Source organism: Brachyhypopomus gauderio, chromosome 7 (assembly GCF_052324685.1).
Source record: "Brachyhypopomus gauderio isolate BG-103 chromosome 7, BGAUD_0.2, whole genome shotgun sequence".
NCBI lineage: Eukaryota > Metazoa > Chordata > Actinopteri > Gymnotiformes > Hypopomidae > Brachyhypopomus > Brachyhypopomus gauderio.
This window is the reverse complement of record NC_135217.1, coordinates 6,963,781-6,978,558: the sequence shown is the minus strand read 5'-3', so window position 1 is coordinate 6,978,558 and position 14,778 is coordinate 6,963,781. Positions and strand designations below refer to the sequence as shown.

Sequence of the window (14,778 nt, the reverse complement as noted above, 5' to 3'; positions counted from 1 at the left end):
GGAAAAAAAAAAGGCAGCCAGAATTCTGAGATTAAAGTCAGAATTCTGACTTTTTTCTCACAATTCTGACTTTAATCTCACAATTCTGACTTTATTCTCAGAATTCTGACTTTAATCTCACAATTCTGACTTTATTCTCAGAATTCTGACTTTAATCTCACAATTCTGACTTTAATCTCAGAATTCTGACTTTAATCTCACAATTCTGACTTTATTCTCAGAATTGTGACTTTTTTCTCGGAATTGTGGGTACTTGGAAGTCATCAGCTTAATGACAGAGACATATGCAGTTGGTGAACAAACCCGTGGACGGAAATGTCCGATTTAAACGAGTTTCTCCGTGGGCGAGGAGTGCCAGAAGACAGCATTTCCATTATGGAAGAGCAGAAGGTGAGTAACAAAGACAGTTTGTCGGCTGGCACTTTTTTCTCAGCAAGTTACCGTTACTTGTTAGCATGTTTGTTAGCTTATAATGTTAGGCAAATAGGCAACGTCTCACATTACATCAAAGTTGGTCAATTGACGGGTTTTTGAGTATTATTGTACTTCTTTTCAGTTTGAACTGAGTACGTTTACTACGGCAATTAAGCAGCACGTTATGAGCGCTAGCCACCTGCTAATATCAGTTTAAGACTGTTCAAGACTGAAATCACAATTTATACTAGGGTTGCCACCTGTCCCGGTTTTCCCGGGACTGTCTCGGATTTCCCGGTTTATCTCGGTTTTCCTTCTTTTTAATATTCAGTCCCGGCAAAAAAAAAAAATTATTTAATGGCCCGATTTTCACTAGGTTAGTTCCAACGACTATTTAGACTGTTTCTGCACACTTTAAATCTGTCTTTTTTTCTCGCTGTGTCCATTTTACACCCCCGGTAACAACTTACGTTCGCCAGTGTAGTGTAGTGCCTGTACATTTACATTTTAATGGTCCAATGAAGGTACTTTAAAAACCAGGACATTTCCTCATTTAAAAAACAAAAAAAATAATCCGGGACAGGACGTGAAATACGGACATGTCCCAGGAAATACGGACGTTTGGTCACCCTACTTAAAGGTCATACTGTAGCTCCCTTATCCCATTATTGTATTTGTCCCAGAATACATGGTTTTCCTGTTAATTGGAGACACTGGCTGTGTTCGAAATAGCCTACTACATACTGGATACTGCATACTGCACTCAGTATATACTGGATACTGCATACTGGTCCTCGTAGTAGTATGCAGTACAGTTTCCAGTATGCGACAAAAGCAAAGCATACTACGGGGTCATGTGAGCGTAGCGTTGCATGATGGGATGCAGTACACCACAAAGATAGCTCTGTTCGCGTACTAATATTTTGCGGAAGTAGTATGTCATCCGGGGATGTTTCGCGTACTGGAAAAATTATTTTTATTCGCATACTGCATACTGGATACTGATCTGGGGCCCAAGCAGTACGCCACTATGTAGTAGGCTATTTCGAACACAGCAACTGACACAGCTTGAGGTGACTGTTTGTTGTTATTTGGTGCTGTATAAATAAAATGTAATTTAATTGTTTTGCAACGTGAACTTTGAAGAAACTTATTTTCTTTCTTCTTCTCTGCAGATTGACAGTGCTGTCATAGCACTGATGGATGACGCAGCTCTTGCAAATTACATCCCTTCCTATGGAGACCGCATTGCCATCTTCAATTTCTGCAAAAGCAAGCAACCACTCTCACAAAGAAAACAAGGACTTTTGTGAAAGGCTGGACCCTGGAGTGACAGAAACGGTGCCTACAATGTCAGAGTTAGATGACTTAATTCGATTGTACTTCAGACTGTCTTTCAGTAACAAAGAAATACTTGCAATTTTAGCTCATAATAATCAGATACTTATAAGTATTCGTACCCTAAAGAGAATTTGTAAAAGACTAGGGCTCTTCAGAAGAAAGAATCAGACAGACCTGCAAGAAGTACTGGCCTTTGTTCAACAAGAGATCATGACCAGTGGCCAGATGCAAGGTTATCGTTGGCTACATCTTCGTGCAGTTCAACGTGGATTTGTTGTGTCACAAGATACCATAAGACGCATTATCAAATTGGTTGATCCACAAGGTGTGGAATTAAGACGAGCTCGACGCTTGAGAAGACGTCAGTACAGCTGCAGAGGACCAAATGCACTTTGGCACATGGATGGCTATGACAAATTAAAACCCTATGGCATTGCCATCAATGGTTGCATAGATGGTTTTAGCCGCTATGTTTTATGGCTGGAGGCCTATACCACAAACAGTGACCCTAAATTGGTTGCAAGTTACTTTTTGAAAACAGTTTCATGCATGAATGGATGTCCAGAGAGAGTACGTGCTGACAGGGGCACAGAAAATGGTTGTGTAGAACAAATGCAAATGTTTTTGCGTAGAAATCACACAGACAGTTTTGCAGGGCAGAGAAGTTTCTTATATGGAACAAGTACAGCCAACCAGCGCATTGAAGGATGGTGGGCTACCCTCCGCAAACAGAGTGCACAGTTCTGGATGAACTTATTTAAAACATTTCAGGATGATGGTCACTTCACGGGAGACTTTTTGGACAAAAGTCTTATCCAGTTCTGCTTTCTTAATCTTGTTCAGGTAAAAGTGTCCTCATCCTCTGTAATGTCTCAGTTGTAGACATTGTATATTGTAAATCAATATAGTAGTGTTATTAGTAATTATAAAATCTTTCTTTGACATGGAAAATCTTGTTTTTTTTCATTTAAAAGGATAAGTAGAAGCAAAATGGATAAATACCAATTAGACTAACTGCAACTTTCTCAGTACAGGTGCATGGAGCAAATTTGTTTTTTTCCCACATGGTTTAAATTGCTGGGGAATCTGGTTCCCCGAAAATGTACAGCCCTCGTTTTGGGCAGAAAGCAGTGTTCTGAATTTGTGAAGTTATCATGAAAATAGTTTGTGGAATTACTGAACACCCAGAATAAATTGTTACACTTATTGGTGATTGCTGACTGGTGAAAGTGCTACTTTGTAGTTACTGCTTGTTTTTAGATTGATTAGAGGTCACTTGAATGAAAATTCTTGCTGTCTATTGATGACTTCATAAGCCTTAACTTTGGCAAGAGTTATTGGTACACAGTTTGTTTTATTCTTATATTCTGCGCTACTTTCTTTGTAGGATGAACTTGATGATGTCGTAAACACATGGAACTCGCACAAAATTCGACCAAGATCAAGTGGTGGTGCTGCACCGGGCCGGCCAGTCATGATGTTCTCATTCCCAGAGCTGCACAATGCTGAGGACAGACTGAAACCGATTCACCTGGAGGAGCTCACTGTTTGTATGGAAGAGTGCACTCCAAAAGGTCGATTTCCCTGTGATGAAACTGTCTTTGAACTTTGTTGTCTACTTATGGTAGAAAATGAATGGGAAGCCCCAGTAGACCCACTTGCTGCAGCTGACCTGTATATCAGGTTAAGAGAAGAAATACTCCACAGTATTTAAGAAATGGCACACATCCACTATTTACATGTGCAAATTTAAATAAAATGTTGGTTTGTCTTGATCATATGATTTAATAACTGTTGCCATGTATTACAAGTACCCTATTGTGTTGTGTTGCTGTTATTGTTGTTGTTTTGTTACGTCGTGTGCGTCCCTCAGGAGGGCGGAGCCCGTGTTCCCTCTCACCTGAGGGTCGTTTGTTTGCCTATATATGTCTTGTCTTTGTACCAGTTGACCACTGGTCATTACATCCTTAATTTGGATTTATTGCACGGGTTTTTGGTTTGCGCACCTTCAATTAAACCATTCTTTTTCCCTGAGACTTGGCGTGATCGCTTCCTTTTTAGTCGCTCACCCTGCCCGTCACAAGTGTAAGACATTTTCCAGATAAATGCATTTTGGGTACAAGCAAACAGGCTTGCCATGTCATTCTTTTCATGTCATTCTGTGAATACTTTTTGTTAAATGTAAATTCAGAGTGCTTATAGCAGATCTGCCATTAGAAGAATAAAATAGCTCTGTTAATTGTGTTTCTGTTGTCACGTGTATTCCTATTGTTCCTGGCTAGCAACCCAGGCACCAGGACATTTTATCATTATATGTTTCTGTAAATCATAGATGCATGTACTCCACATTTTTGGGTCTAAACTACATAACATTTATATAAACACATCATTGTTAATATATCAAGCTGTTACATATTTTGGGCTTTTAGTAGAAATAAAATTAAGATTTTAATGAAGAACCATCACATTTTACCATCATCTTTGTACTGTAATGTTATAAGATTTTGGCTTTCATTAAATTAGTCGTTTCCATACTGATGCAGTATGAGCTGTCATGTACAAAGCTAATTAACATGATTCATACAATTATAAGACATACAGCCGAAAGGTTAATTGTTATTCACGGTATACCAGCACCAATTTGACAGAACAGTGGCTGCAACGGTCACCAACATACCCTTTAATTTGGTATATAACTTTGGAAAATAATCAACTTCTTCAAGCAAAGCGCCATGTAAGACATAAGCAGTGAAGGCTCAAGGTCAGGTTATGGATATGGTTCAAATGGATACTGAACTTTATCAAAAGACTCAGAACTACAATATAAATGTAGTGGTAAAAGTAACATTTTATTGGAAATTGGAACATGCATACAATAAAAATGCCCAATATTTCCATAGGTAACAAGGACATTCTTTTTAGTCTTGAAACTAATACTAGAGAACATGGAAATTTTGTATAAGAATGACGTAAGAATGATGGCATAAGAATGAAAGAATAATCACAGCCCTTGGACACTGCACTGTATAGTGTCTGTGCAATGACAATCAGTAAATGTCTTCAAAACTCTTATTTATTTTGCAGCTTGCAACATTTTCTTGGATGAATGTTTAGAAACAACACACCATTTAAGAAAACAGTGGAAATGCATGAATATATTCTAAAAACATGTGCGTTCACAAATGTGTGCTTATGTGGTACTTGAGCATCCAACAGCAAATACCAACCTTTGATCTTTTAAACTAACAAGGGCATATAAAGCAAAATATCGCAAGCATGACTAATGCAAATGTGCAAAATTATGCACATTCCTGCAACTAGCAAAACAGTGTCTAACTGCCTATAATACTTACAATAGAACATCAGGATAAATTTGTCTTAGTCCTTACAAAAGTATTTGGCTTTGCGCAAAATAGATAAATGTGATGTAAACTTTCACACAACTTAACAAAAAAAATCTTTCACTGGGTGCATTAAAGAAAATATGAAAGAACATTTTCTTTATATTGCATACATCTCTAATGAGCACAATTTTTGTTGTTGCTCAAGGTTTCTGTTATGCAACTAGAGAACTTGGATTAGGTGAAAATAGCTTTAGCTATGGTAACGGACAGTGTGCCAGTTCATTTTGTTTTGTGACTGTACTAGTTTATTGTGAAACTGGATAATAAAAGAGACTGGAAGATTTGTAGCCAAAACTGGGCTTCTGACACAAATATGGTAACTTCTTTCTAATTATAAAAGAACAAGAAGGAGTGTTTTGTATAGAGCTCAAATGTGTATTCTTATCCTTTGCAGTTCTGCTCTAGTCTGCATAAATAGTTCAAACATAGTGAATTGCTGTTCCTGTGAGAGTTTATACAATGTCCATTACCCAGACATTGCTTTCCAGAACTGCATTAAATTCAGAACGGAAATCTGGGAAGTTTTCATAGCTGTCAGCTATTTGCAGAATCTTCCCACACGTGTGTGCAACTGGTCTTCTTGTAAACTCTGTCATAGCTTGAAACTCCACATAAATACTGTCTGTCACTACAAGATCTGATCCGGTGCAGAATTGCAGAAATTTCTGAAGTTTAATGTCATCCAACTCTCTGATGAATCGTTTCAGATGATTTACCACTTCCTTTTGCTTTGGTGTCAAATCAACAGAAAATTTCAGAAGTTGGCAGACTTTTTTTGAAGTTGGCTGCAGGTCCGAGAACAACTTTGTCAATGTCTCTGGAGTGAGGGCAAGGTGGTGATGGGTGATTTCCCTCCAACAGTCAATAACAAACATTGGTTTTTGGACAAGCTCTTTATGTGCTATTTCATTAAGGATTGTTGGAAGTGTCTCAGCGGTGATTCTTTTCCTACAGCCATAATTGTCAAGAACTTCCACAAGATCATCCATGTCAACTGCAGTGAAATCACTTACTGCTTGCACCAAAACTTCACATTCTTGGCTGCTCACAAACTGCAGAAAATGCACTTTAAGATCACTGTAAACACAGTTGAAAAGCACTTGTTCAAGAAAAGGGATAGCAAGTTTGGTTGGAAAATACTGACAGTCTTGGTAACCTTTCAGAAGTATTCTGCCAGTTGCCATCCATTTTTCAGCAGAAAAATCATGGCGAATGAATGGCACTTTAACTGTTGCACCAAGGGTGCATCGCTCATAGAATTCTTGCCAGAAGCAGCTGAGTACATCTCTCAGTACCCCTGATCCTCTACCTGCTTCTTCTGTATTGTCTGGAAGTATGCGTTTCACATTCAGTGTTTTGGTCAAAATCTCTGCATCACAGAAAGCAGTAATCATGTCATGTAAAATGTTAGCATGATGTACAATGATTGTTATTACATCCTCTGGATTAGCTGGACTGAGGGGTACAAGAAAACCTTCATAGATTAATGTGTCATCTGTATCTTCTTCAGCATCAAAAGTGGGACCAAAGGTTATCTCTGAATCATCTGAAATTTCTAAAGGATGGTCGTCTCCATGAAAATTACCTAAGACTTCTGCCACTTCTGTTGGATTAATTTCACTGCCACTGCTTGCAGAGACAAACATCACTTCAGATGTCTCACTGGCCTCTTCTTCAACATATTTTGGCTTTGTTGCAATGTAGAAGCGTAACATTGTCAGACTTGCTGCTTCATACATATCACCAATAGACTGGCAAGTGTCATCAGTGAGGTGGTTCTGTTTAAAGTCCCAGACCTCAAACTCAAAATCAGTTTCACATCCTTTAGGAGACACTCCATCAGGGAAAAAAAAATTCTTTCCTTGCTGAAGAATATCCTTCAATCCTGCATCAGTGGCCATTTGAATTTTTCTGGTGCCACCTCCCTGTTTTGCCCTCACCTGTTTGGTTATTTTTCCATCATGATGGATCCATCCTATTTCAACATTTCTTGATGTCTTTTGCTTCTTTGTCTGTCTTGTTCGTGTGTCTGCATGTGAAGTGTTCTCCTTGGGACCTTCCTTTCTGTTTTGCATTTTTTCACGAAGTTTTTGTAAAAGTCCTTGTTTTCTTTGTGAGAGTGGTTGCTTGCTTTTGCAGAAATTGAAGATGGCAATGCGGTCTCCATAGGAAGGGATGTAATTTGCAAGAGCTGCGTCATCCATCAGTGCTATGACAGCACTGTCAATCTGCAGAGAAGAAGAAAGAAAATAAGTTTCTTCAAAGTTCACGTTGCAAAACAATTAAATTACATTTTATTTATACAGCACCAAATAACAACAAACAGTCACCTCAAGCTGTGTCAGTTGCTGTGTTCGAAATAGCCTACTACATAGTGGCGTACTGCTTGGGCCCCAGATCAGTATCCAGTATGCAGTATGCGAATAAAAATAATTTTTCCAGTACGCGAAACATCCCCGGATGACATACTACTTCCGCAAAATATTAGTACGCGAACAGAGCTATCTTTGTGGTGTACTGCATCCCATCATGCAACGCTACGCTCACATGACCCCGTAGTATGCTTTGCTTTTGTCGCATACTGGAAACTGTACTGCATACTACTACGAGGACCAGTATGCAGTATCCAGTATATACTGAGTGCAGTATGCAGTATCCAGTATGTAGTAGGCTATTTCGAACACAGCCAGTGTCTCCAATTAACAGGAAAACCATGTATTCTGGGACAAATACAATAATGGGATAAGGGAGCTACAGTATGACCTTTAAGTAGGGTGACCAAACGTCCGTATTTCCTGGGACATGTCCGTATTTCACGTCCTGTCCCGGATTATTTTTTTTGTTTTTTAAATGAGGAAATGTCCTGGTTTTTAAAGTACCTTCATTGGACCATTAAAATGTAAATGTACAGGCACTACACTACACTGGCGAACGTAAGTTGTTACCGGGGGTGTAAAATGGACACAGCGAGAAAAAAAGACAGATTTAAAGTGTGCAGAAACAGTCTAAATAGTCGTTGGAACTAACCTAGTGAAAATCGGGCCATTAAATAATTTTTTTTTTTGCCGGGACTGAATATTAAAAAGAAGGAAAACCGAGATAAACCGGGAAATCCGAGACAGTCCCGGGAAAACCGGGACAGGTGGCAACCCTAGTATAAATTGTGATTTCAGTCTTGAACAGTCTTAAACTGATATTAGCAGGTGGCTAGCGCTCATAACGTGCTGCTTAATTGCCGTAGTAAACGTACTCAGTTCAAACTGAAAAGAAGTACAATAATACTCAAAAACCCGTCAATTGACCAACTTTGATGTAATGTGAGACGTTGCCTATTTGCCTAACATTATAAGCTAACAAACATGCTAACAAGTAACGGTAACTTGCTGAGAAAAAAGTGCCAGCCGACAAACTGTCTTTGTTACTCACCTTCTGCTCTTCCATAATGGAAATGCTGTCTTCTGGCACTCCTCGCCCACGGAGAAACTCGTTTAAATCGGACATTTCCGTCCACGGGTTTGTTCACCAACTGCATATGTCTCTGTCATTAAGCTGATGACTTCCAAGTACCCACAATTCCGAGAAAAAAGTCACAATTCTGAGAATAAAGTCAGAATTGTGAGATTAAAGTCAGAATTCTGAGATTAAAGTCAGAATTGTGAGATTAAAGTCAGAATTCTGAGAATAAAGTCAGAATTGTGAGATTAAAGTCAGAATTCTGAGAATAAAGTCAGAATTGTGAGATTAAAGTCAGAATTGTGAGAAAAAAGTCAGAATTCTGACTTTAATCTCAGAATTCTGGCTGCCCTTTTTTTTTCCAATGTCCCATATATTTTTTTTTATAGTGGCCCTAATCCTCTTCCGTACATATGCATACATACATACCAGTCAAACGTTTGGACACACCTACTCTGTTTATTTTTAGTATTGTTTACATTATAAAACAGGGAAGATGCCAAACCAATGAAAGAAGGTGTGGAAAGGCAAAATGGGGAGTAGAGAAACCAAAGCAACAACGAACAAACCGAAAGGGGCAGGGCAAACCTTAAAAGAAATAATAATGTAAGTATTAAAAATAATTTCAGTGTCTTGGCCTTTTCTTCCTAGGCTGTTCAGGCAGGGGTTCTCCACTGATGTCCACTTGAACTCTGGGTGCAAAGCGTTTCAGAGTGGGTCTGCAGAAGGTCTGGGTAACACAGACGCGTCCGTCAGGCTGCACTTCCTCACACAGCGTGGGACAGCAGAGCTCCTCCCACAGACGCTGCTTGATCTTAGCGCCCAGCTCCAAGCTGTAAGGCCGGGGCTGTCCGGAGGGACCCCTGAGCATCCGCTCCACCACACAGTGGTGATTGTACTCCTGCACATTGTGGCCATGGATAATCAGGGGCTCGTCCCTGCTCTGCTGTCCCGTGATGGAGCTCATGTCTGGCTTTGAGGCAGCAGCTGTGGTGTGTGGACGGAGGTCTGGAAGAACAGCGGCGTTCTTAATGTACCACTCCTCCACAAACTCTGTGTGTTTCCTCAGACTCTCCTGCAGTTCAGCCTCCCTCTTACTAATTTCTGCTTTCTAAATCAAGAAGCACAACAAGAGAGTTCAATGTTCACCGATCATTCACTGCTAAATCACTAAATGGCATATTTCTAACCTGCTACTACAGTTCAGGCTTTATGACCATTTCATTGTTTCTACAGAGAAATGTCCTCTTAGATCTGAATTTACCTCAGCTTTAAAGGAGGAGTCTGATAAATGAGGGAAGAAAACGTCTTCAGTGTTCCTGGATTCTTCAGTCCAATGAGTGTTTATGGAACTGCCATAGTCTTCTCCCTCCTGCTTCTGAGCATCACTCTGCATCCAACAATAAAGGTAAAAGAGGCTTCGAGCTTAAAACTAATGAATAATGCAATGGAATTTTCAGGAAAAGTTCAAAATTAATTGTCAGCTACAAGCAAAATGTGGTTAAGTATGGTTAGCCCATTAGTGAAGTCCTTCATAAGTTGATCCTGGTGTCTTATACGTAGAAAAATAATTTAAAGCCCATATTTGTTGGACTGTATTTCTCATTTCCTGTTGAACATTGTAGTGCTGTACATGTTCATGCTGCCAGCACAATAAAAGTCCAAGACTATATAGATAAATATTTCTAAATAGTAAAAGGTGAGCACCTGTATCGAGAAAACTGCAGCTTTAGACTTGGACCCTTTACTCGTAGATGATGAAGCTCCCTCCACCAAAGAGTCCCTTAGTCGTTTTGAAGGTACTGTGTTCTTTCGTAAGCCATATGGACCAGTAGAACTACGTTTCCTAGTGTTCTGAAACACATTAAATATCATATTTTGTCTTAATTTGCCACAAATCTATAAACATTTCTTACACTTCTTATGCTGTCGCACTTAACAATGTAAATTGAAGTAATTACCATTTCTGTAGACAGTTTTAAAGCAATGTTTGTGTAGAAAGGTTTTGAATGCACATGCGTTATCTTACTCCAAATTGAGAATGATCTTTAGTTTACACTTGGTTGCCATGACTACTATTTCATGGAATGTTGGTAAACATTCTAGAACAGATCTGAAACAATCAAGCCATATAGAATGTTGAGAGCAGAGATCAGCATTTTACCCACATATCCCATATCAAAATGTTCAGAACAATCTCAGCTCTCATCCTAATGAGGTTATATTGACTTAGAATATTGCATAAATAAATAATATGTTCCTAAACCTGAAAATATGAAGGCATATTTTCAAAATACTTTCATATTTCATATGAAACTACACCTTTGCTGAAAGAGATCAATTATATTGTTGCTTGAAATATGTTCGCTCAAGTGTTTGCTTCACAAAAATAGGGAAACATGTAATATATATAGTAGTATTGTCACGGTGAGGCGGCCCCCTACCGGTCGCCTCCGTCCACAGCGGCTGTGTTGTTGTTGTTTTGTGATGTCGTGTACGCCCCTCAGGTGGGCGGAGCCCGTGATCCGTTCCCACCTGATGGTCGTTTGTCTGTCTATATATGTCTTGTCGTCGTACCAGTTGACCGCTGGTCATTATATCCTTAATTTGGAGATAGTGCACGGGATTTAGGTTTGCACACTTTCTATTAAACCATCATTTTTCCCTGAGACTTGGCGTGATCGCTTCCTTTTCGTTGCTCACCCCCGCCCGTCACAGAATGACCAGCCACCCTTCGGAAGCCGCCGAGTCTCTTTTTCTTTCTCCTTCGTTCGTGGTCATGTCTCGTGGTAAGTGTTTGTCTGCGTGGTGTTTGTTTGAAGAGATCCGCCGTGCCCATGTGTTGTGTTAGTGGCACGGCGAGGGATAGGACTGTCGTCCTGGAAATACTCTTCATGTTTGTTGTTTGTTTGTTTGTGTGAAGAGATCCGCTGTGCCCATGTGTTGTGTTAGTGGCACGGCGAGGGATAGGACTGTCGTCCTGGAAATACTCTTCTTCTTGTGTGGTGTTAGTGTGTCCAGGTAACGGACGTGAGGATCCGTGTGCGTGCGCGTTTGTTATATGTTAAGTGTTTTGTGTGTGCGACGCGCTCGCCGCTCGTCACTGTCGCCTCGCTCCCCGTGTGTCGTGTGTTTTATGTGGGGAGCGACTGCAACTCTGAGCGGCGCGTCACCATCGTTTGTGTAGTGCACGCACGTATCGGTCCCGTTCGTTCAGTGTCTGCGCACTAAGTTCTGTTTGTCGAGTCTTTGTGTGTATGTTTTGTCCTAGCGTGTTGTTTACTGTTAAGTGTAATTCCACGCTTGCTCCTCCCCTTAAATGTGTGTTTGGGAGGGGGCGGTTGTGGTCCCGTGCCACTGGGTATGGTACGGAGGGCGTCTGAGGCGCGTTTGTGTTCTATGTTGGTGTTGGGGGGTGTGTGTGTGTGTGTGTGCGCTGTTTCTGTGCAGGTGCTTCCCCCTGGCGGTGTCGTGGTGTTCCTGGACCTTGTGGGGGTCTCCACCTGGCAGGAGCCCCCTTGTGTTGTGGGGTGACCGGAGCCCGGTCATGAAGAGCCCCTCCCTAGAGGGCTGGGGCCCCCGGATGTTTGGGGACCATGGGGCTCCGGTCTGAAAAGCTCCTGCTGAGGGAGGAGATCCTCCCTCCTGCCCGGGGTGACCAGGAGGCCCTTGGGGCTGCTCCCTAGCCCGCGTCGGGGGTGCTCTGGGCCTCGGTCTCTGGCGCTCCTGGGTTGGGTGGAGGAGTCCACCTTGTGATGAGGGACCCCGGGAGGGGTTGGCTCCCCCAGGAGGCTGGGGTGACCCCTAGCAGAAGGCAGGGGTCAGCTCTGGGAGGAGGTAGGTCCAGGAGGTGAAGAAGCCACGCCTCGGGGAGGTAACCTGCACACACACATACGCTAAGGACGACACAGGAACCATAGCTCCTCGTCCTCACACCTGTGGGGCTCACCGGCCAAGGGCCGGTTAGGGCGCGAGGGCCCTGTGACCGACCGGGGCGTGGTTGTGTTGTTAACGGCCCAGTCGGTCCAGGGTCCCGCCCAGGGAGGTGAGCTGACTAACGTTATGTGTTTTGTGTTTCAGCTCGTGGACTGCAGGAGGTGTGTCCCTGCCTGTCCTTGCCTTCCTGCCCCTTCGTGTTGTTGTGCAGCCGCTGTGTGCCACACACCCAGTGGAGGGGAGTGCGGCTTGGTGGGGGGGTCTGTCACGGTGAGGCGGCCCCCTACCAGTGGGCCCCTAGCGGCACGCATCAGATATAAAACATTGATGCTTGCTTACAAAGCCAAAAATGGACTGGACGCTCCCTACATGATGTCCATGGTCAAAAGCCAATCCGTACAGCGAACACTCAGAAACTCAAGCTTGCCTCGACTTGAAACTCCATGCTTAAAGTCTCATGGAAGACAAAGCTCCAAACTATTCTCCATCCTGGCTCCAAGATGGTGGAACGATCTTCCATTAGCTGCTAGGACTGCAGAGTCTATTGCTATCTTCAAGCGTAGACTGAAGACCCACCTGTTTGTTGAGTTCTTACCAGAGCACTAACTCAGCTGATACCACTTGCCGTGGTTCTTTAAATGGTATGTCTGTCTGTGGTTATTTGTGCTTCTTGGCAAATGTCTAACTTGCAAAAACACTAGGTAATGACATTGACTCCTGTAGTTTAGTAGTAGTCTGACTCAATGGTATCTTGAATTCTGGCCTATTCGTACTATTTCCTAGGATGAATTCTGTGATTGAATGCAAAGCACTTTGTAAGTCGCTCTGGATAAGATCATCTGCTAAATGCCGTAAATGTAAATGTTTTTGTAAATTGTTAGTGAAATATGTATTATTGTTTTATAAATATTTATCAGTAATGTGATTGTGTTTTAATTGCAAAGGAGTCATACTGTCTTGTATTTTACCTTTGGTGTTACTCATGTAATCATCAGTATGCTTAGTCTGATTGTGTGGTTCGTGTGTGACTTGTGTATTAGTCTGTATAATTTGATTTTGTGTTTTTGTGTGATTTATGTATTTAACCAGGCCACCCGAAGGGGACTGGTCCCTGCTGGATACACGCACCTATCCAGATACAAGCACCTGCCGGTGGATGTACTGATGCCAGGGTTGGACGTGCCATTGCCACAAGAGGTCGTGCGGATGCTAGTTCCTATCAGAGGCTCACCATCTACACTGAAGGGACTGTGATTACTCGGCCGGGGAACGAGAACTGTGACTACTACTGTAGAACTGTAGAACCACCCTGCGCACCACGGACTTGTGCTAACGGGCCGCTCAATGGAGGATGGGTTCCCTTTTGAGTCTTGGACCTCCCGAGGTTTCTTCCTATTCCCCACCATCATAGGGAGTTTTTCCTCGCCACTGTCGCCATTGGCTTGCTCATTAGGGATTTGGACCCATAAGATTGTTAATCTTGTAAAGATTGTGAAAAGCACTATACAAATAAACTTGACTTGACTTAATCATTAGTGAGTTATAGGCTAATTATGTTTTAGGTTGAATGTATCCAATTATGATATTTGAGTGATTCACTATTTTCCCAGCTAGCAACACTAACCATGCGATACCTGAATTTAGTAAACTATAGTGAGAGAGGAATATTACACTGGAAACACATAGCGTAAATTATTACAAATAAATAAAATGTAGCTTCAAGAGAGGGGAAACAAAAGAAAGTAGAAATAATTTCTTATAGACAGTTTGCATTGGTGCTTACTAAAATTTCCCTGGTGGAAATTTTCATTTTTTTTAATAAACAATTTAAATGACTAGCTTTTAAATAGTACAAGTGTGCTACAAATGCACAACATAAAATAAAACATAAGTACAAATGTAACGCAGGCACCTCCTCAGCTAGGAGGCAGACAAACGCTGAGGAGAGCGAGATTTATTAGAAGGAATTCCATAATCATAGTCGTAACAACAGGCAGGGGTCGTAACAGGTGAGCCATCCAGGTTTGACAAGTTGATCGGCATAATCAGACACACAAAGAGAACGAACAGGGCAATGGGGAGAACACTAAAAGGAATGAACAATGGAACAGGAACAATACTCACGAAATCAAATAACAAGGATCGCGGAGCACATTGGCAAATACCGATGGAGCAAATGAACAGAACAACCGAAAACGGGCTAGGGAGACACAGGAATATAAATACACAG

At 41.6% G+C, this 14,778-nt stretch overlaps 3 protein-coding genes and 2 long non-coding RNA genes across 5 annotated transcripts in view; 3 read left to right on the top strand and 2 right to left on the bottom strand.

The window, feature by feature from the left end:
* LOC143518640 (uncharacterized) overlaps positions 1–14,778 on the top strand; it is a 34,267-nt gene that overhangs the window by 16,715 nt on the left and 2,774 nt on the right. The window lies entirely within an intron of this gene.
* Positions 76–4,155, top strand: LOC143518185 (uncharacterized). Its single transcript, XM_077010655.1, has 3 exons — positions 76–390; positions 1,590–2,598; positions 3,143–4,155. Exons 2-3 carry the CDS (start codon positions 1,618–1,620, stop codon positions 3,467–3,469), a joined length of 1,308 nt encoding a protein of 435 aa, XP_076866770.1. The 5' UTR covers positions 76–390; positions 1,590–1,617; the 3' UTR covers positions 3,470–4,155.
* On the bottom strand, positions 6,101–8,930 carry LOC143518184 (uncharacterized). The gene is made up of 3 exons (XM_077010654.1): positions 8,586–8,930; positions 7,100–7,387; positions 6,101–6,528 (listed from the first exon to the last, which is right to left on the bottom strand). Exons 1-3 carry the CDS (start codon positions 8,658–8,660, stop codon positions 6,520–6,522), a joined length of 372 nt encoding a protein of 123 aa, XP_076866769.1. The 5' UTR covers positions 8,661–8,930; the 3' UTR covers positions 6,101–6,519.
* LOC143518634 (uncharacterized) lies at positions 9,110–10,635 on the bottom strand. The gene is made up of 4 exons (XM_077011251.1): positions 10,574–10,635; positions 10,320–10,466; positions 9,877–10,002; positions 9,110–9,723 (listed from the first exon to the last, which is right to left on the bottom strand). The coding sequence occupies exons 1-4, from the start codon at positions 10,574–10,576 to the stop codon at positions 9,238–9,240; spliced, it is 762 nt and encodes a 253-aa protein (XP_076867366.1). The 5' UTR covers positions 10,577–10,635; the 3' UTR covers positions 9,110–9,237.
* On the top strand, positions 10,879–14,077 carry LOC143518635 (uncharacterized). The gene is made up of 2 exons (XR_013132242.1): positions 10,879–13,189; positions 13,638–14,077. It is a non-coding gene; the product is annotated as an uncharacterized LOC143518635 (long non-coding RNA).